This window comes from Parasteatoda tepidariorum, chromosome 7 (assembly GCF_043381705.1).
Source record: "Parasteatoda tepidariorum isolate YZ-2023 chromosome 7, CAS_Ptep_4.0, whole genome shotgun sequence".
Classification (NCBI taxonomy): Eukaryota; Metazoa; Arthropoda; class Arachnida; order Araneae; family Theridiidae; genus Parasteatoda; species Parasteatoda tepidariorum.
The window spans coordinates 24,368,829-24,392,021 of NC_092210.1; the positions used below are offsets into that span (position 1 = coordinate 24,368,829).

At 31.0% G+C, this 23,193-nt stretch overlaps 1 protein-coding gene across 1 annotated transcript in view; it reads left to right on the forward strand.

The window, feature by feature from the left end:
* Positions 1-23,193, forward strand: part of LOC107439667 (titin) — a gene marked incomplete in the record, with an annotated part of 381,506 nt that overhangs the window by 342,010 nt on the left and 16,303 nt on the right. Inside the window, 16 exon segments of the mRNA XM_071183739.1 lie at positions 1,102-1,345; positions 3,493-3,665; positions 3,898-4,030; positions 5,845-6,032; positions 8,005-8,200; positions 9,397-9,532; positions 12,375-12,541; positions 12,644-12,741; positions 14,780-14,948; positions 16,067-16,183; positions 16,295-16,444; positions 16,566-16,841; positions 17,979-18,245; positions 19,491-19,769; positions 21,103-21,294; positions 22,269-22,382. Of these exon segments, the coding sequence (XP_071039840.1) occupies positions 1,102-1,345; positions 3,493-3,665; positions 3,898-4,030; positions 5,845-6,032; positions 8,005-8,200; positions 9,397-9,532; positions 12,375-12,541; positions 12,644-12,741; positions 14,780-14,948; positions 16,067-16,183; positions 16,295-16,444; positions 16,566-16,841; positions 17,979-18,245; positions 19,491-19,769; positions 21,103-21,294; positions 22,269-22,382 (2,899 nt within the window).

The window sequence follows — 23,193 nt, forward strand, 5'->3', positions numbered from 1 at the left end:
ATGTTTAAAACACGAATTCTATTACATTAATTCCACTGAATATAGAGATAAATAAATTATTATTAGTGAGTATTTTTTTAATGTCATAAAAATTATTTCTTATTAAATAGACTAAATATATAGTTTACTATTTGAAGTAGGGGCTATACGTCAACATGATTATAAATAGCAAGCATTTAAAAAGTCATTATTTTTCTTACACTTAAGCAACTAACACTTAGCGAACTAGTGTTCCATTCCTTTACATGGAACTAAAGGATTTACAATAGGTCATTTAAGTTTATCTGTTTTTTTTTTTTTTTTTTTTTAATAGAACGCTGTCATACAGACTTAATTTTACTGAAATTCTTCGCTTCACAGTCAACATTCTTTAGTAAAACTCCACTTTACAACAACCCATCCGTTATAACGGCCTGTTTTCTATTCCGTAGAAAACGTCCACACTGATTCTAATATAACGACCGAGCATTAGTTCCTTTTCCATTCCCTTGAAAAATCACGTCGAAAATGAGTTTAAAAAATGTTTAGCTTTCAAAACAAAATGCTACCATTGACAATTGTCATTTGTTGACGACCTTTTTATCCTTCATTCCGAGAGTTTTATTTTAGGTAATCGAGAAAAGTATTTTTTATATGTGAGAAATCATTTCGAGTATTTTTTGTACCCACGATAAAACGACCTTCCGTTATAACGTCCATTTTAGTTTGGATAAAAGGGGTCGTTGTATCAAGTGTTAACTGAATTTCTAACTTGTCTTAAAGACTTGGATATCGATATAAATAATACAGGTGGATAATAGTTCTCTTTTAATGTAAAGTTAGATTCATTTACCTGTTGCATGTAAAATTTTGTTTTGCGATTTGTTTTAAGTTGGATAATTTTATTTCACTGCATGGCGGGAGGCAGTATAGATAAAGTCTTTCTCTTTTAACGTCGAAGGAAGAGGAATATATCATGTTAAATAATATCAATGAAGTATAGTTTTGAATTCAAATTACCTTAAATACCGTGTTCTTAACAATGTTTGCCTTGTTAAAATTTTCTCTCTTTGATACGCTCTTTGTCACTTCGAGAGCGTTAATGATTTCGATTGATTGCAGGTAACTATTGAGTACGTAGCCATCACCTCTTTCATATCAGATAAGCCAGATACGCTTCCTTTGGTTGAAGGTGAGCGTGTAGTCGTAATTGAGAAAACTAAGCAAGACTGGTGGTTTGTGAGGAAGACTGTCACCAACGAAAGGGGATTCGTGCCATCTGATGTTCTCCAAGATTCAGCCACTTATACACACTACTTGAAAGATACGCTTAGCAAGAAGATAGAGAAACTTCCTGTACTACGCAGTGAGTAGGAGTTATTAATTTGAGTAGTAGTAAGTAATAGATAACAATTGAACATTAAATGTATGAATTTCTGTTTGGGATTTTTTGCTGGAAATTGTACATCTGTATTGGAAAGGAATTCAAAACAATATTTTGCTTTAAATATGACTTACAAAAATTAGAAAAAATAAAATTAATCTGAGAATTTTATAAAAATTTCTTACTCATTTCAGTACACTCTTCTCTTAAAAAAAAAAAGCAATGGCACATGTTTAGATTCGACCGTTATAGATTTTTCGCACGATTTCCTTTATACTCATGCTTTTCGGTGAATAATTTTAGTTTTCCTATGACTTATTAAACATCTGCTTATCTTTTTTTTTCTTGCTTATACTGAAAAATTTATTTTTCTGATCTAGGGTTTACTATATTGAAATAAACCCTAAACAAAGAGTTAGAGTTGATGTCGATTTCCTCCCTATTTTTACGATTTAATTTCACAGTTTCATAGAAAACAAGAAAAGAGTGGTTTTATTGATTTAAAATGCCAATTACGAAATCTTGTATTAGCTATTTTCGAATTTTAAGCTGCACAGCACATAAAATTTAGTTTAATTCTCTTGATAGCCCGAATTTTCTAAGTTAAGTCGGTATTATTCATAATTTAAAAATAAAAAAATTTCGCACTTACCTCATTTAATGATCTAATATGCGACACCACAAAACTGACCGTGACTAGAAATTATACATGAGTACAAAACTAAAAGAAAAAAAAACAGAACAGCCTGAATAATTTTTGATCCTTTTAGTCGGATTTTCACGCACTAGGACTCAATCTTCATGGTTCGAAGACATGGCCTCAAACAGGCTGCATGGCGATAATATAATGTATGGTAAAATACAAAATCTGAATGAAATAGATTGAATATTTCCTGTGAAAGGGAATTTTAAATATACGATTTATTTTTAAACTCGATTTCTCAGGAACTGCACCCATTCGATTTCATTTTGTATTTTGCCACTTACAATTGCATTCTTTAAAATGATGTAAAAATGTCAATACCTTACCATTAAAAAGGTTTCGGCTAGTAATAAGTAAAATAATAAAAAATAATTCGTAATTATTAAATATTTTTTACAATATTATTTACATCTTTGGAAAAAAACAAATTTTATAATAGTATTCAAAGAATTTTCGATTCGTTTAAAAAGTTATCGAGATTATACAAAATGCACAAAAGGTAAAATTGACATTAAAGGATCGAAACTTCTGACCGCTCTCCTGACTAAACCATTGGGACTATGTTTCCCAGTTTGATGTAAGGGTCAGAAATCAAAATCCGTCGAAGGAGGGGTATGTAAAGTAGGTATATCTGCTTGATTTCGTAACTAAAATTATCGTCTGCATTAATTAATTAGCATGTTTGAGATCACATATATGATTTTCTCTTAAAAAAGATCCGATCATTAGAGCAGATCAGTGTTCAATTTTTTTTCTCGCACTGTACATTACATTTGTCATTCAGTAACATTACACTCACATTACCCATACATTACATCCATATAGTGAGTTTCGATTGTACTAAATTCTTCCAGATCCTAGAACGTGTATGTAGTGTTAGTGTGTCTGGAAATCCACTTTTTAAAATCATTTTTCAATTTCATTTTTAAAATCCTGTTTTCCTTTATCTTCTTGAAATGGAATGTGATTAAATAGTTAGAAAACAAACGAAAGCTGCATTACTAAACAAATAATGTGTGAAAATTTTGATTACAATTAAGAACAATATCATAGAAGAAGTATAGATTTTCTTTGGATTTTTTAACACTGAAAAATTTGTTTGTTTTTAGACATGTTGCGTGAAACGCGTTGTACTTTGACGAAACTAACAATGAATTATAGATGTAAAACACGTTTTATCAAGTTCGATACTTTCAATGTTGGTATCAGATAGTAATCCCAAATTTCGGTCTATTTTATTCTCACTTTATACTTAGATTACTGAACCATATCGAATTCAATGCAGAAAATCTATACGCATTTATTTATTATGGAGTTTTGGTGCTTTTTTTAAATACAAATGTGATAGTTCCGAAACATAGCATGTCCCAGATCCATAGGCAAATGGATTACTCAAACAAAGATTGAAATTTCTTTTATATTCCAGAACCTAAGCCTGGTGAAAAAGCCACTGCACCGAAGTTCGTACAAAAATTGAAACCACTGACAGTTGTGGATGGCGATATCGCCGAATTAACATGTCAAGTTTCTGGTTCTCCCCGACCCACCATCACTTGGTTCAAGCAAACACAGATCATCAAACCATCTGTGGAATTTCAAGTAAGGTTCAATTATTTGCTTGTATTTCTGATTCGATTGCCATCTAATATTTGAACTAAAACCTGTTACTCTTTCCCTGTTAGTTTGTTAAAGCAAATTAAAATTAATATACAATGTATTCATCACAGATTTTTCAATTGTTAAGCCACATAATAAATAGTCTGTTTTTTTATTAATCTCATGAAGTTATTTTAACCACATTTCTAAAATCTGGAGATCGATTTTCTTACAGATATTTTATGATGATGATTACGTAACCACCCTCATCATCCGTGAAATATTTCCGGAGGATGCCGGGACATACACAGTTGTGGCTAAGAACTCGGCTGGTGTTGCGACAACTACAGCTGAATTGGTCGTTGAAGGTAAAATATTAACAGAACTCATTTTCTTTGATACCACTAACATTATTGAGACATTAAACTTAAAAATAAAGATTCTAATTTTGCACTAGTCTAATAAACAACACATTTTTGTGCATTCAAAGATGGATTTTTTATTCTAGTACTTCTTGATATAAAATTTATTACAGTATAGCAGCTGTGAACCCTATATGTCGGAGAATTTTCCTTTGATACAATTTTCAGTATTAGAATTTTTTTTTCTATTTTATTCTAAGTTTAATAAAGTTGAAATGATTTTGGCAACTATTACTTATAAGAATTTATAATGAATTCATTAAAGTGCTTTCGCAATGCAGTATATGTAATAATCCATTCCGTTACTAAGTAAAAACATGCACAATTCTAAGTGTTGACGAAATAACAATTACAATTGTAATTTCACTGTTACTATAAAAATAATCTTATCCAAAAGCACGCCTAGTTTATGATAGTGCAATAATAATGCATTGTTTGTATAATCCAGATAGTAATTTAATACTTTTAAAAAAGTTTAATTTTAGATATTCAATTGTCCAGGACATTGAAACATCTTTTTCGTCTTCAGAAATTTCCATATTCACTTAGAATTTTTATTCTAAAATTACGATAAAATAACCGGCAGCATTCTCTAAATCCAATTAACCGTAAAGTTTACGGTAAAGAACAATTTGAACCGTTTATAACTAGTATGGTTAAAAAAAACATGAATATAAACTATACGGTTTCTTAACCACTTACAGTACTGATTGTATAAATGCGATTCCTAGTAGAACACTGAAGTCAAAGCATCACTGTCTGAGGTCTGTAAGCGGGTAAATGACCACTTTGATCAGCCTGCGTGAAGACCGAGTGTGTGCGGTATCGGTCCTCATTAAACTCTTCTATCGTAAAGGGCTCAACTTCGCGCTCAGGTCGTCGCGGCTACTGAACCATGGAAGCGATCCCCTCTACAGAGGATCAAAATTGTGATGTCGTGAATACGGATCATTCTCTAGGATGCTTCCCCGATCATCGCCAATAGCCTATTGTGCCGTTCTAGTTCGACTAAATAGAATACCTACCTACCTTAACCGTTTACAACTAGCATGGTTTCAAAACCGTAAAAAAAGCTTAACTGGACATTGGAGCTAGACTTTTCGTTAGGTTATGGGCTTTGAAATTAGGTTGTGGTTTATCAAATGCACTGTAGAATGTGGTTTAATTAGCTTATCGCGTTGCTTTACCTATTGCAAGAGATGGAAAATACTAGACTTTTTTGTGTGAAACAGATTTATGGTGATGCCAACTATACGTGGAAGAAAAGATCGTATTCTATTAGTCCAGGGTCAAAAACTGGAGTGCAAGACGCTGGAAACTCTTCATATATCGAAGAAAATGTTGTAGTGTCAACACTGGGACTCAAACCTACGTTCAGTTCTGTCATGAGATTGACAGATTAACCTTCTCGGTGTAGTTGGAATGATAAAATTCTAATTGTTTAACAGTAATAGGTGAGACAGTTAGTAAACGACTTTTCTCACAGTTATCAGTTTGAATAAATACCATTTTATTTATGGTTACTTGACTGTTTTGTTTGAACATGGTAAAATAACAATGAAATAGTAAATTGTTATTTAAGCATTGTTTTCGCGAAATTTCTAACAATGTTGTTAATTTGTTCCCAAATTTATAATTTTCGAATTTTTAAAAATCGGCAATTTGTTGACAGTTTCCCAAAAGCATCAACATTTTTAGTGATTTCATTTATCGAGTACCCTTTCTTTAAAATCCACTATTCACGTTTTTATTCTTAATAGCTCCATTATCTGAGCATGGTACTGATCTTTATCCATCGTCCAGAGCCAGTTTATCTCGGCAGTCCTCTCTCACAGATATACTGGAAGGTCTATTCCCAGTGTTTTCCGAGAAGCCTAAAGACAAGACAGTCGATGAAGGAAAGCCGGTTGAGCTTGTCTGCAAAGTATCTGGAATTCCTGAACCGACGGTATTTTCTTTTTGAATCTTGATATTACATACTACAGTTTTATTTTATGTTGATCTTTATTTTGATTTATTTTTAGCAAATTTCTTTTATCACATCAAACTGATTTGTAGTTAAATATTAGTCACATTAAATAGGGGCTTTAAATGGTTTTTAATTGATGAAGGTTAAATGAAACTAAAAAGTTTTCGCTGAGAAGGAACGAAGATCGGTTACTTTGAGCATTAGCTCTTGAATCTATGTGAGGTGCCTTCAAAGAAAAAGAAAATGTTATTACGGTTCCATTCTGAGGAATGCAGTCAGCCGACAGCGAAATTGCACATGTCAGATTTGTTCTTCTTAATCTGTGACGTTTTCAGGTGGTCAGTCCAACACCTCCTAGAAGGAACAGGCCTCATCACGGGTTACCATAAATATCCCTTAGTAGTCCAAACGTAATGACATATTTTGTATTTTCAACCACTGCGCAGCTTAGTACCCCTAACGTAATGACATTTTTCTTATTTTTCGACTACTGCGCAGTTAACTTCGTCACATCGGACTACTAAATTGATCCGTGCTGAGGCCTTTCTACTTCTGGGAGGTGTTGGGCCGTCACTCACTGATTCATTGATTATCGGATCTGATATGACTCATGGAAAAATAAGGACATGGCTAGGTTACAGAGAGCATGCGTCATCTGCACTGTTGTTGTATACATAGCTGTCTGTGTTCAAAGAGTGTAAACCCAATCCATAGTCAACTCTTAAAATTGTAAGTTTTAAGGTGAGTGGTTGTAACGGTGATTTGATCCCTCCTCAGACTAAAAATGGGATCATCTATTAAGATGATCTTTACGAAAACGGTGCTTCTTTGTTCGGTAACTCTAAACAGAATAATGCTAAAAAAATATTCCTACTTTTACACTATTTCAAGCTATAAAAAGCGTAGCTTAAACCCCGTTTCGCAAGTGACACAAAAAAGGGATGGCTTGACGTGGGAGAATGGCAACACGTCATCGTTAACTGGCAAAAGAGACGTGCGATTTTGACTCTAGGACCCTCAAGATGCAAGTTAGAAAAAAAAATGTGTTTAAGCCTGCCTATCATTTGTTTATTTCACTGTGGAATTACAAAAGTTGATTTAACTGAAGGAATTACTCTAGTATTGTAAAATTATATTGTTCAAATAGTTTTATTGTTTTGTTTCTTCAATGAATAGACGTTTTGGAAGGAGTTAATGTATGAGTGTTCGTTTTCTTAATGTTCTAAAAATAAGTTTGAATATATAATGAACACATTTCGTTTGTTTAATCGATGCTATCAACCAGCAATATGATGAATGCTTTATATTTTTTTTTGAAATGCAGATCACGTGGTTGAGGAATCAAAATCCNGGTGATTGTAAAGTTAAGTTAAGTGATTGTAAAGGTGATTTGATCCCTCCTCAGACTAAAAATGGGATCATCTATTGAGATGATCTTTACGAAAACGGTGCTTCTTTGTTCTGTAACTCTAGACAGAATAATGCTAAAAAAAATATTCCCACTTTAACACTATTTCAGGCTATAAAAAGCGTAGCTTAAACTCCGTTCCGTAAGTGACACAAAAAAGGGGATGGCTTGACGTGGGAGAATGGCAACACGTCATCGTTAACTGGCAAAGGAGACGTGGAATTTGGACTCTAGGACCCGCAAGATCCAAGTTAAGAAAAATGAGTTTAAGCCTGCCTATCATTTGTTTATTTCACTGTGGAATTACAAAAGTTGATTTAACTGAAGGAATTACTCTAGTATTGTAAAATTATATTGTTCAAATAGTTTTATTGTTTTGTTTCTTCTCTGAATAGACGTCTTGGAAGGAGTTAATGTATGAGTATTCGTTTTCTTAATGTTCTAAAAATAAGTTTTGATATATAATGAACACATTTCGTTTGTTTAATCGATGCTATCAACCAGCAATATGATGAATGCTTTATATTTTTTTTTGAAATGCAGATCACGTGGTTGAGGAATCAAAATCCATTGAAGGAATCTGATAGAATCGAGATCAAAACTGTTTCGGAAGATCTGGAGATTACGACGCAAACTGTTGTAATCAAGTCTGCCAAACCTGAGGATGCCGGAACTTATGAGATAATCGCAGAGAATAGAGAAGGGAAGTCAGTCATATCTCTCATTCTCAATGTGACTGGTAAGAAAATTAGAATGGATTGATGTATAATAATTGAATTGAGTTTTGAATGATATGATGTTTTGTTTTCTTCAATTTAAAAAAAAATATATGAGCAGCAGAAAATAAAAACAGAAACTCACATGACGTATGATATAATTTTGTACTAATCTTTATTTTAATATTTATGTTTTGAAGTGTAAACCTTAAATAGGCAAATTATCTACCACATATCATAATTTTAACGACTGAATCACAGACATTAATTTTTTGCTTACGGACTCGGATTTTTGACCTTCAAACTTGGGAATCTTCTCGAACTCGAGGATCTTCTTCACTTGTAAAAATTTTTACTCCATCACAGATCATCTCTTTTACGAAAGATTATATTAAATATTTTGTTTCAATATAAATTTTACTTCTCAAAATTAAGTTGTAAAAAAACCAATACCCTGAAAGGTTTGTTAAAAACGAATTATTTTGCTCTACAATAAAACAAAAACGAAATAAAATTGAAACCATGCGAACGATTCAAAAAAAAAAAAAAATTCATTGCATTTAGAAAACTCTGTGCTTTCAACCCTCCGCGTACGACTCCCGCGATTTGAGCGGGGTATCTGTTTCGTCACCCACTGCAGGTCACGTGAAAATCGCGGGCGAAGAAATTTTTCCCCTGATTGCAATACAGATCCCGCCATTTCCCAGTGTACGACCATCATCCAAAACCATCATCTGATGCGTATTTTCGCTACTAGGTGGCACTAGAGGGTTCGGGAATTTCGCAAATTATATAGAAAAATTCGTTGAAGGAAGATAGTAACCCCTACTTTTTAATATAGTACAGTAAATTGATGCTTTAACGTTGCATTTCATATCATACTTATAATTTTTGATATTTAGTGGTGAAAAAATTACTTAAAATGAAAAATACTAAACTAAAAGTAACTTAAAAATCGCGTATTTCAGGACCGGAAAGTATAAAAACTGAGCCGAACGCGGAGAACTTAAAAATCTTTATAAATTTTGTAATTATAAATTAAGTTTAATCCAGACTTTTTTGGATACCAAATTATCACATCTGTTTTTCAGACTGCAAAACTTATGAAAGCAATTTTTTAAAAAAATAATGCAAAGAAAGCAAGAAACAGTAATGAATTTGTTTCAAAAGAATTTTTTTTATCATAATTCTCGAATTAACTGTTTTTTATTTATGGTAGAAAAACCCAAGAAACCAAAAGATGAGCCTCCAGTTTTCATTCAGACTTACAGTGATACAACATGTACAGAAAAGGATACAGTCACTCTTACTGTGAAAGTACAGGGTACTCCTCCACCAGAGGTCACTTGGTACAAGTACGTACAAAAAATTATCATGTTCATTCTCGCAACTTATAAACTAACATTTGTTACATTAGAATCATATTTCAGCATTGATATTGAAAAGTCAATGCTGAAATATGATTCGATATCAAAGTAAATCATGATATATTGTAAGAAGTGTTTTTACGTGGGAACAACACCTTTTAATTTAATTAATTTTCAATATTTTCTTGAAATCATAATTTTTTAATTAATTTCAATAATTTAAAAAAAATACGATTTTTTTTTAATTTTCGTAATTTTTAATTCAAAATTGCAAATTTTGTAATTATTCTTCAGAGAAGTTAAAAATCAATTAAAATATCTCGTAATTCTGTTTATTTTCCTTTTTTAAAATCAAGACTACACCCAGAAACATTTTAGTTTGAACTTTTTAGGTTAAGACATATAATGCTTTATAAAGAAAAAAATATAAATAAATGAAAACTTCGTTACAAAATTAATGAAAAAATTTAAATAAATCAAATTCTCCCAATTGGATAATATATATTTTGTGCTATGTAGACTAAAAAATCTTGAATGAAGCAAAAATAAAAGTGCATAAATGAACATACTATAGTTCTAAATGCATATGTAATTACATTATAGTTATGGGGTCTTGTGTATGTTGGACAAGATAATTCTACCCTTAAATTTACCATTACCAAAATTACCACTTAAACACGATAGAGAAGTGCTCCTAACAACAGAAACACTGCTCTTCACCTACCGAACTAGAATTTCCTGGAATCATTGCATATTTTGAAATATTCTAATAATTTAGTTAATGATCTTCCTAGTGTTCGCACCGTTTCCAAATATTTGGAAAACTATTGCAATTCAATCTTTTCTAAGCTGGGGTTCCCGCAGGGACCGATCAAGACAAATTCAGGCCCAAGGTCCACGAAATTTCCGGGCCCCTAACAAAATATTTTGAAATTAAATTTATGAAGAGTAGTCCTAACAATAAAAAGAATCTATTGAACTTCGTCTATGGAACTTCTTAATTCAAGAGAAACATTCTAAAAAATTTTGAAAGCAGACAATTGAAGATTATTTTTCCAAGATAAAGTTTACGCATCAAAATATTAAAGCAAAATATGAAATGTTGTGAAAATAACAATAGTTTGATGACCACAAACAAGTGAAATCAGAGATTTTTGCTAAAAGTCACTGATTAGCTGAATTATTTTAAAGATTGTAGCCCTCCATCTACAGCTTTACAGATTTGTTAAGAATAAGATTTTAGTTCTTGTTCACCCTAATCATTTATAAGAGACTTTGCGAATATGCATTCTCGATGCATTTGCTTAAGCCGTTGGGGTAAAATTGCACCAATTAAAATTTAGCTGTACTTTGGAATTTGATAAGTGCAATGTTTACGCGAGTTTGGCTTATCACAATATAAGGAAAATTTGAAATAAAAAAATGCCTTTTTTGAGAAAAACTGTTTCTTTCAGTATTTAAAAAAGGTAATATTGTGGACTTTTTATTAATTCTTGAGGCGCCCCAGAAAGTGTGGGCCCTAGGCCCGAGCCTATCGGGCCTAGTCGATAATCAGGCCCTGGGTACCCGCCAAACTCTCTTGCACCTGTATTTTCTAAAATTATGTTGCTTAAACTTTTAGCGTACTTCTGTTCATTGTAGCTTATCATTTGGTGATATCAACACTGAGAAAGATTCATGTTGATAAAACGGAAATTATAGTGTGCTTATTTTCGCACGCGTTTTTTATTCGCTTTTTTTTATTTAATAATCAAATATCCTTTTTTTTGTTTCCAAATCAGTTTTTTTCTTTTAATTTTGATAAATATTACTTAATTTGTTACTGCCTCATTTATCATGTTTTACTTGATTTACTTAACAAGGCAATTTACTGCAAAATTTGTCTCTTTCATTTATGGTGCTATATTCTATAAGAAAATTTATGATTATTTTTATTATTATTATTATAAGTCTCTTACACCTATGTCAATCTAAGAACAGAAAATCGAATGCCGTTTAGAATACTGCACCACATATTCTTTGAATCATTTAATTAATTTATCTACAATTACTAAAGTTTACCCTTTCTTTTTTTCTGTTACCGTATTTTATAAAAAGTCTTTTTTTTTATTCTTAGATTTTCCCTCGACATTTGTTTAATTAGTTTATTAAAATTCTGATTGTTAAGATTCTTAACTTAGGTTTATAAATAGGTTCGATGACTGTCGTTATTATGAATTATTTTTAATAAAAATGGATAATAAAAGAAAAAAGGTAATGAAAGGTAAAGAATCGAGTAAATAAATAGGCGTATTAGGAAATTGACAAGTCAGTGAAAAGTATTTTTAATATAAATGAATAAAGGAAGAAAATGAAAAGGTGATGAAGAACGTTAAATTGTAAACGTGCGTATTAGGAAAATGGCGAGTCAGTGAAAATTATTTTTAATGTAAAGGAATAAAAGAAGAAAAGAAAACAGTTCAGTAGAACATTAATCAGTAAATATGCGTATTAGGGAATTTACGAATCAGTTAATCTGCTCGTTGGTGAATGAACGAATCTACATATTTGTTTTATAAGCGAATGATTGAATTGGTGAAACAGATCATAAATAAATAGCTTATAAAAGAATAATTTTCCGTGCAGCAGTCGGTAGCCTCAACATTATATATCAACATTAGCTAATCAATCAGATTGCAAATAAATAAATAAAAAGTAGTTTATGAAACTATAATTTTTTGAACGATAGACAACAGCTAGTTTAGAGAAAGAGTGCTTTGCTTTCTAAGTTTGTTTTAATTTATTTAAATCACCCTGAAATGGTTCAGAAAGTTTAAAATTGTTCTTTTAGGAACGGCAAAGAGATAAAACCATCAAAATCTCTAAAACCAACTTCGACCGACAATGTTCACACCCTTGTTATATCAGATTCAAAGAAGGATGATACAGGAGAATATAAATGTGTGGCTAAAAATCCAAAGGGAAAAGTGGAACACACTTCTAAAGTCACTGTTCAAAGTAAGTTCGAAGCACTTCTTTTTTTTAATACAGAAGTAGGGTGTTTTCAAGGACATAACATTTAAGCATACCTTATAATAAACCATATAATTTTATTTTCAGAGAAGGGAGTAGATTTTGTCGATAAATTGTATGACTCTGAAGTGAAAGAAAGGGAAACTGCAATCTTTTCTGTGGAATTAACACATCCTGATGCTGAGGTTAGTTTCAAATTTGTTTTTGGCTTTTGTTAAGAATTCATTTGAAGTGTTGTTTTATCACCTTAATACAAGAGAAACTTATTCAGAAGGTGATAAAACAACACTTCAATAGTGACCCGGACGTGATATGAACTTGTCAACATTGGTAGATGGTCCACGTTAAACAGTTGATTTGCCTAAAAATACTGCTCAAAGAAAAAAAAAATCCGGTGGAGTAAATAAAACTTCCCGGTCAATAAACAAAATTGAAGAAAAAGCAATAATGAGCAAAATAAAATAAAAAAAATAATAAATAAAAAAACAGCATGAATACACTACTGGAATCTGTTCATCGAATTCTATCACAGATAAAATTCTGGAAGGGGAGTTATGTCTACCACTATAAATATTAAATACCAATTCACTATTATGTAAGACATGTTAACTTGATTCTATCTTGATATACCTCTTGATAGAATCAAGTTAATTGATATTCAATATTTATAGTGGTAGTTACGCCACATATTTTCCTCTTTTCAATTTTACAGTTTTCTTAACTGTTTTCGTTACTATTTTTTATTTTCCCTTTATGTATTGAATGTAATTTAAAAACCTTTCTCCATGGGGGAAAAAGAGTAAAAGTTCAATTCTTTAACCACGAAAAAAGGTTTAATTTTAAACTGAACTGAGAAAAAAAGTATGGTCAAAACTAACTGAATAAGGTACAATTTTCTGTCTTTCCGGCTCTATGGGAACAGCAAAAGAGTCGATAATTTTTAACGAAGCGCTTAGGGTAATAATTTTAGTTAAATTAACGATAAAATATGCTTTAATAATGCGTGATGAAATTTGGTAAATGTGGTAAAATTTGGTCATTTTAGTATGATACCTTAACATGGCATAAAACCTTTTATTTATTTAACCTCTTTTCAAAACTTTTAGTGATATGAACTATAGTTTTGAATACCAAAATTTTCTGTAAACCACTACCATATGTGTGTATGAAAATCTAATACCGCATATTTTGGTTTAATTTTACCAAAATTGATAAAAATAAATTATTAGGCTTTAAAACGGAGTCGTCATGTTGGCGATATTTCTCCACCTAGAAAAGCGTTTTTAAAAAATTAATGAATAATTCAATTTTTGTAACATATATTTTTTATGAGCCTAGAACGTGTTGGAGTAACTTTCCCTATATTATGAAATTAAATCACAGTGGAGATAATGAGTGTTCGACAATGTCAACCTTCTGCCATGAAAAGGTACCCCTCCATAGAATCGAGTTAACATGTCATGTGAGTTGGAATTGTATTTTTGTGGTGGTAGACGTACTATAATAACAAATACTTTTTGTTAAAACGCCAGTTTTATTACAAGCATAGAGGGTGCTGGTTGACGTGTACAAAACTTAACCTAACAGTCTTGAATAACTGTTATGAACAGTCAGCACGTAATTCCCTAATTCCGTCATTATTTCAAGTGACGAAAGAACTTTTTTTAAGAACCCTCTTAAACCATGTTTTTCTTTCATTTCATGAATATGATAGTTTAATTATGAATAATTTTATAATTTTCATTATTTTAAATGATCTTTATGCTTCATAGTTAGTCCCAATGTCTTAATTTTTACTAATTGTTCTATAGTAGGGACGATGATTAAAGAACACTAAGAACGAATCTAACAAACTACGTCCGTTGGCATAGTAAGCTGCTTGCACGGTGAATCGTTTTCGTTTTGTGTCTTTTTACTCTGGCTCTTAAGTAGCTGACCATACATGGCAATACACATGTAGCAGTTATACATGAATATTACTAAACTATTAGGGGGACCGGAACGTAATGTTGTTTCGGTGCATTTGATATTTGTTATCAAGGCTTTATTTTTAATTAATAATGTATTCACCCCCGTTAGCAACAACCTTTCAATGCCGGGTCGAAAATGAATCGAAAAAATGAAATGGTTTTTAAGACTAACGAATATCTAATGAAGCCGAAACGACATTTCTTTCCAGCCCCCCTAATTTATAAAGCATTGTCTAATACATGTTATCCACAGGTAACTTGGCACAAAGATGGAGAACAGATAAAGCCGAGTGACCGAGTGAAATTTGTGGAAGATGATTGCGTACGGAAATTGGTTATAGAAAACGCTGGTGTGAATGACGAGGGCGAATATACCTGCGTCTTGGGAGAGAAGGAATGCACCGCTGAATTAGTTGTCATTGGTGAGAATAGAAAGTTTTTTACTTCTTTTAATTGCGTTTTGTGGCGCTCTTCTAACCTTTTATTGTAGCCTATTAATTGGTACCAGAATAAATTTTAAACAAAAAGATGAATCATGGAACTGATGCCTTAACAATTTTCAGCATTAGCGCATTATTTACTACCCATATGATTTAAACTGCCATTGCTTATTTTACATAATAATCGAAACTGTATTTTAATCTGATTTTCTTAAAATTTATACTTCAGGTATTTTTTTTTTCATAACATTTTATTTTGGGGTCTAATATAATAAATGTTATCCAATTTGCTACCCGAATGGATATGCGTTTTGCTAAGAAGGCTTCCCATGAGAAAAAAAAGCCACTAAAAACACAACTTCATTTCCAAATATTTAAACATTGAGGATGGTTATTTTTTGCATGATATCATTAATTAACATCAGTCGTCTATATTTCTCTTGATAAACCCTTATATTTACCTACATCTTTTATTTACTGAAAATCTTTCATTTATTTGTTTTACTACCAAAACATAAATAAATTACTGTGTTTGTTTTATTAACTGAAAAAACAGGAATTTTATTTTATAGCATTGAACTACCGATTTAATTTATGGGTGTTCGATTACTGATGTTCAACTCCGTAATTTTGTAAGTTTGAAACCATTCCAGGAGACAAGGGAATTCCTTGATCAAGTATTGGAAAATTCCAAATGAAATTGCGGCAAAAAGTTCCGGCACTCTGAGTGCCAATACTTTTTACTGTGAAATCCATTTATACTGGAGCATGTTATGAAGCATAAAATCTGATATACCGTAATTTTTACAGTAATAATTACTGTAAAATAACTGAATCACTCCAAATAAATAAATATTGATATGAAATTTACGGTATACTATTTTACAGTAAATATGGATTTTACGGATGATGCAGACAAAGTGTTGGTACTTTATACCGTAATTTGAACTGGAATTTCTCACAGTGTAGTTTCTACCATTCGAAAAAATATATATTCTGAAATAAAAATATTTTCTCAATTTTTTTAAAATATAATATTTGTTTTACTATTCTTAATATTTATTTCTCTATACCCATATTTTCTTCTAATTTTTTTTAAGAAATGCCTGCTGATTTCAAAGGTGATATGAAAGATGTTACAGTCGCCACAGAACAAAACGCATCTTTTGATGTGGAACTCACAAAAGGTGATGCAAGGGCTAGATGGTTTAAAGATGGTACGAAATTTTTATTTATAAATTTATTTATTTGTACTTTTTATGAAACAACGAAAATAAATCACTATATTTTTTTTCATACATATATTACACTATATAATGTATTTTCAGGGGAGGAAATCGATTTTAGCGATCATGTTATGCTCAAAATAGATGGGAAACGGCAAAAACTCATTATCTACAATGCAACTTTCGAAGATGTTGGTACATACACATGTGTTGTAGGTAACAAGAAAAAATCGGCCAAACTAAAAGTGGAAGGTAATTATTTTAATAATTGTTTCACCCTGGCCTATCATTTATTGTAAAAAAATTTTCACGGACTTTAATGAAACATTGAAAAAACAATGTATATGATAAATTTATATTTATAATTTTTCAGCTCCAACTGTAGAATTCACTGCGAAGTTGCCGGAAAAAATGACTGTCCCCCAGGACACAGATGTCACATTCACTGTTGAACTTTCGAGAAAAGATGTGCCCGTGCAGTGGCTCAAAAACGGAAAACCAATTCCGGAGAAAGAAAAAGATAAATTCAAGTTCATAAAGGATCGCAATGTTTATAAACTTGTTGTTCAAAGTGCTCAGAAAGATGATCAGGCTGAATACTGCTGTGTTGCCGGAAATGTTAAAAGCGTAACGAAATTGCAAGTACAAGGTAATGAATGTGACACTTTATCTTGTTAATTCAATTAACAAAAAAAATGAATTTCGTATAAATGAGCAAACACAGCTGCATCAATATTTGCAATAAAACTCTATGAGATTAGGTGTTCACGTTAGCCAAGAAAGCTTGCACAACAATCTATATATTAGGGGGACCGGAAAGTAATGTCGTTTCGGCGCATTTGATATTGTTATCAAGATTTAATTTTTAACCAATAATGTATTCACCCTCGTTAGCAACAACCTTTCAATGCCGGATCGGAAATGAATCGATAAAACTGAATTGGTTTTTAAGACTAACGAATATTTAATGCGCCGAAACGACATTACTTTCCGGTCCTCCTAATATTTACTGGCTCAATGTTCTGCGTATTATGCCCCTCATGCAATTAAAAGCCACCTCAAATGAAAATAAAATTGATAATTCGTTGCAAAAAATATACTCACTGGTAAAATGAACAAATTACATCCTAACATGTATATTAAGTATATTTTTATATTTAACAGTGTCTTACAACTTAAGACTTTGCAATAAAGTAAGCCTCCACGATTTTTTTCGCACCCTGTCTCTCTCTTAACATTTTATGCATTAATTATCTGAAAATAATAGTAGACTTTTACGATATTTAGTTAAAATCTTTCATAAAATTTGGATAGAAAATATGTGCTTTTTATTGATTGTTGGCACAAAGTAGATATAATTCGCACGAATACCAATTGTACTTGTTTTGGGTTAAAATTAGTGATAAACATTCGAGTCTTAAGAGAAACTAATATAAACTGTAGTAATCTTACTAACTAAATAAAATAAAAATAAAAACTAAACAAAATTGAGGAGACTTTTGTAGAATTCATAGGGAATAAATTTAGCATATATAAAAACTTTTAACCCCTCTCCCCAAAAAAGCCAAAAATGTTTTATTGAGGTTTAATTGGCCCTTAGAACTCTGAATTTTGTTAATTACTGTACGTGTAATGGGTTCTTTTATAAATGCAAAAGGTAAATATTTGTTACTATTTATTAACTTGTCTTGAATTAAGGGAACTGATGCATTACTGTATACTTCTTAAAAAGAATCGATTTTTGAATGATTAAATTACTAATGATGTTCTTTTTTGTTTCATGTAGAAGCTCATGCAGAGTTCACTCTAAAACTGCGTGATGTGATTGTCCGGGAAAGTGATACAGCGACTCTTCTTGTTGAAGTGACCAGAGAAACATTCGAAGTCCGGTGGATGAAGGATGGTCAGACATTGAAACCCACTGATAGGTTCGTAATGGAGAGAGAAGGGTGCAGGCGACGACTTATCATTAAAGACACCAGCTTAGATGATAGAGGCATGTATACTTGTGTTCTAGAAGAAAAAGCTTGTTCATCTACTCTTACGGTTGAAGGTAAATGTTGTTTTATTATATTAAACATAAGCGAATGACCTAATGATTAATGTAATTTTTAAGAAGAACCTATAGTTATCGATATCCTAAATTTAAAGCTGGATATTTAGCTTCAAAAGACTTAACTGATAAAAACTGTAGGAGGACAATTTATTGTTTGTTCAATTATTGTTAAATATATTATTAAAAACTTTATATATTTTATAATTGTTTTATGATTAAGCAATTGCTTGAATAGATATATAATGAGCATCATACATAATAGTTTAAATCCTTAAACTCTTAAGCGACACTCATCTTTGAAATGTAAAATTTTTCAACTTTTCATGTTTTAATTTTGCGTAACCGATTTCTTTTACTATCATTAGTTAACCATGTATCAAAAATATGCAGGCAATTAGTTTTGTATTTTTAACGGTTGTGACTGTAATTTAAATGGGTGTTAAGAAACTAACCAAGGAAATTAACTTTAAATTTAAGTAATTAACTTAATTGTAACTTAAGTTGTTGAAATTCAGCGTAATGACTTTACCACAGTTAATATCTGTATTCAGTATTTAACCATACTTAATGCTTAATTTAAATTTTAAAAAAATAGAATACTCCCGAACAGCTCTTTGTAAGGAAGAAATATTAGAATGTTTGCAGCCCATAATTTTGAAGTCATGCAAGTGAAGTTTAATTTTCAGATTAATTTTACCTGACTGCAGCCATGTGGTCAGCATTGCGCAACTATCATTATTTCTCATGCAAGCTGGTACGCATCAATTTAAAACTGAAAGGGCTTTAATCTACACCTTCCAGAAGAGAGAAAGCCTTCGTACGGGTTACCATAAACAAGAAATCTAATCCTTTAGTAGTCCGAACGTTGTTTAGTAGTCCAGACGTTGTGAAATCATTCCTTAATTACTTCCACTGCGCAGTTTAGTGAATCAGACGTTGTGAAATCTTTTTTAATACCTTTTATTGCGCAGTTTATGTTCGTTACGTCGGACTACTGAATTTATCCGTGCTGAGGCTTTATTTCTTCGAGGAGGTGTTGCTTTAATTCGATTAAAGCGTTTGATCCCTGTCCTTATCAGTGACAGCAATTTACCTTAACTCTTGAGTCATCACTATTTAAAATAATTAAGTATGTTTATAAAAATTGATTATTTGATATATAAAATAGTTTTTATCCAATGTGTTTGATATAATTATTTTTACTTCTCTGTGTCGATAACATTTGGAATCTTGAAATTTTAGCCACACCCCGTGTTGTGTCAGATAAGAGACATTTCAAGAGCAAGAGGGGTGGCAACGTTGTTGTGGATGTTGAGTTCGTTTCTCTTCCGTCACCCAAGATTGAGTGGTTTTACAAGGGCAAAACAATCAGTCCGGACAAGAAACGCACAATTGAAAACTACGGCAATAAGACTGTCTTGACCATTAAAAAAGTAGATGACGCCGATGTCTCAGACTACACTCTCAAGTTGACAAACAAATGTGGTGAATCTAAAACTGACTTCACAGTTTCAATTATAGGTAAATATGACGGCTTGATATTCATTAAAATTTCTTGGTCATTGATAAACAATAACGTTTAACAATAGAAGGTTAGTTTTTGGTCTACGTCAGTGTTTCCCAAAGTGTGGTACGCGTACCCCCAGGGGTACGGGAACAGTTTAGCGGGGGTACGCGTTCTTATGCGAAATATCTTGTAACAAAGGAAATTTCAGAAAATTTTATTTAAAAACAAAGCTAGCCATGAAAATTTACGATTACGAATTTTTCTATTGGCTATATTTTGCAGAGTTAACAGTTAATAATTAGTGGTGTCAACAGCCAGTTGTGATTTTTAACTTTTGTGCAATTTTTTTTTTATATCACAGCAAAATCAATATCATCCTTCTCTCTGAGGCAAATAAACTTTTAACAAAACTTAGTACCAGAAAAGAAAAATAAACATATTTTTTAAAAAATACATTCATTTTTTTATTAGTGGTACACATCGTTACGAAAAATTTAGAAAGGGTACACAAAAGTCATAAGTTTGGGAAACACTGGTCTACGCCATTTATTCTAAAAATTTTATTTTGTTTTCTATTCAAATAGTCGCTTCAATTTTGCAATTCATTTAAACATGTTAACTTTGTTATCTTTTTCACTATTTATTTAAATATGTTTTATCTCTATCTCACTTATTTAAATACAATATATTTTCGCTCTATTTCACTATTACTGAATGTTTAAATTTTGTTCTACTTTGCTATACCAGTGAGTTAATTTTTTCTCTATGTTATAAATATTTAAATACAATAATTTTTCTATATTTTGCTATTTATATATTAGCGTTTTATTTTTCTTCCTTTAATTTATTTAAAATTATTAATTTTGTTGTCTACTCCTTAATGACTTTTGTATTATTGTTAATTCTTCTTTTCAAGTTTTTTTTAATATTTTAAAGACTATAATTTTTAACACATATTCATTCTCTACGTTGTAGCGCGTGCGGTCGACGTCACCAAATTTATACTTTTATAGTTGTTTGATACCACGCGCCTTTTTTTTTTTCAATTCCTACTCACACTCTCCCTATATCTTGTTCAAATTTTCAATCGTTAATAAAATAGTTTTTATTCATCCACTCAAGTTCAAATACGTTTTTTAAACTTTTAGTGTATGACACTTAATGTTAATATAGTTTTTTTTCAAGTATTAATTCATTAATTAAATATAATTAATTAATTTTAGTTTTATATGGGAGGAAAAATTTTAATTAGTTAATAAAAAGTAACTAAAATAAAATTTTTCTCTGTTGACATAAGTATGAATAAACTTATAAATGTTTTTTTTTTATATATTACTTGTTTTGTAGATAAACCGAAAGCTCCTGGCATGCCAAACGCGTCTGAGATTGGTGATGATTCTCTGACATTGAGCTGGAAAGTTCCTGAGGACGACGGTGGCTCTCCAATTGTCAATTACATCATAGAATACCATGACAGAAACACATTACGCTGGTCAACATACAATGAAAAGTTTACCATTGATAAACCATTTACAAAAAGTAAGCGATTCCAGATGCTTTTTGCTACTCATGTTTTTCGAGACAATGACTTTTATGAGTATAGTTCGGTTTTGAGGAGAACTCCTCCAGACTGAAAGTCTGGGGCTGTCTGATGCTATGGTAACAAGCGAGAGCACATTTCTAATGGGGGTGAAGTGGAGAAAAGAAGGTGTCGATTGTTCACTCACGACGATCCTACACTAAGATTAAGACAAAACTATTCACCCCACACCCCTATTCGAAGTGACCTTTCCTCGTAACCATAGTACCGGCCACGACGCGAGACGGATGTCTGTAGGTGTTCTCCTGAAAGCCGCACTATACAAAGGTATCATTAAATTATTAAGAGGATTTAAGGTAACCATAATTTCTTAAAGAGACATTTTTTTGTTTCCCATATTCATTCCCTAGTTTTGTTGCTAAGGAAGCGGATTGTCTATTCTAAAATAATTTAGCGGAAGATAAAACTTAAAGGGCGTTTGCGAATTGATGGTAAACATTTAACCAACTTAAGTTTTTGTGCAAATGTGTTAGCTGATACGGAAAGAATATCTATACTTTAGAATTTGATTTTTGCTCGTCTGCGTTCTTATGAAAAAAGAAATTAGCGATTATAAAAAGAATTAGGGGATGAAATGTGAATTTAAGAATTAATTAAAATAAAAACACTGGTAAATATAATTTGAAATGCCTATAACGGAATAATAGTCATTCTTATTTACAACTCTATTAGATAATTCTGTTGCTAATTCAATGTGTTGGTAACTTTGCAACTATTTGAAAACTATGCATTCCATATTTACAGCTTTCAGCATCAATATTTGTTTTTATAGTACTTTTTTTGCTTGTTTTTATTTGATTTTGAAATTTTGTAGTTTTTAGCTGGGCATTCGGTATTTTAAAAATTAGTATTATAAATGTATAATCAAGTTTAATTACTCATTCTAAATGTACTAATTTGTAAAATATTGCAGTTGAAAAATTGAAACCGGAAGAAGAATACATGTTTAGAGTAATAGCAGTAAATGAAGTTGGAAAAAGTGATCCGTCACCAGGAACTAAATACGTCCGTGTACAATCGCCTAAAGGTAACTTATTTTCTTTTCGAATAACTAATTTTCTTTTTTAATATGGGGAATGTACTCATCTTAATATTATTTAACCGTAAAATAATACAATTATTCCCCCTTTTCTGTGTTGGGAATATTTCATTTAAACATTTTAGAGTTTATTAAAAAGTTTTTGAAACGTTTTAGTTTTGTTACTTTAAATGCAGAAGTTTTTACTTTTCTAAAATCATTATTATAGTCTAATCTTTGATTTCTGAAATGCTTTTCCCTTACGTGATGGTATAAAATCATAGAAATTAAAAAAATCTTGAAAAAGTTTCCAAAATACTCCATTTATAAACTTGATGGAAAAATGTGTATGTCATGACGATTCCTATTAAAAGAGTGCGAAATTACACGAAATCGAAATTACATAAAAACAGTAATTTTTTATTTCAATGTAACAGAATCATTTTTTTCTTTTCTATTTCGTAAGATTCAATTCTCCATCAATTTATTTGCTTTTTTATTGTCGCCTTTTATTAAAAATCGTTTTTTTTTACCGGCCAATTTTTTTTCGTTTTTGCATTTTTATAAACATTAAAAATTCTTTTATTTTCCCGGTTGAATTATTTGCTTTTACATTGTTATAATTTTATAATCATTAAAATTGTTTTGTTTTCCAGATTGATTTGTTTTTTTCATTGCTGAATTTCTATAATAGTTAAAAATTATTTAATTTCCACCGTTGAATCACTTGTTTTTACATTGTTGCCTTTTTATGATAGTTAAATTTTCTTTATTTTCGCGATCAATTTTTTTCATTGTTGCATTTTTATAATCATTAAAA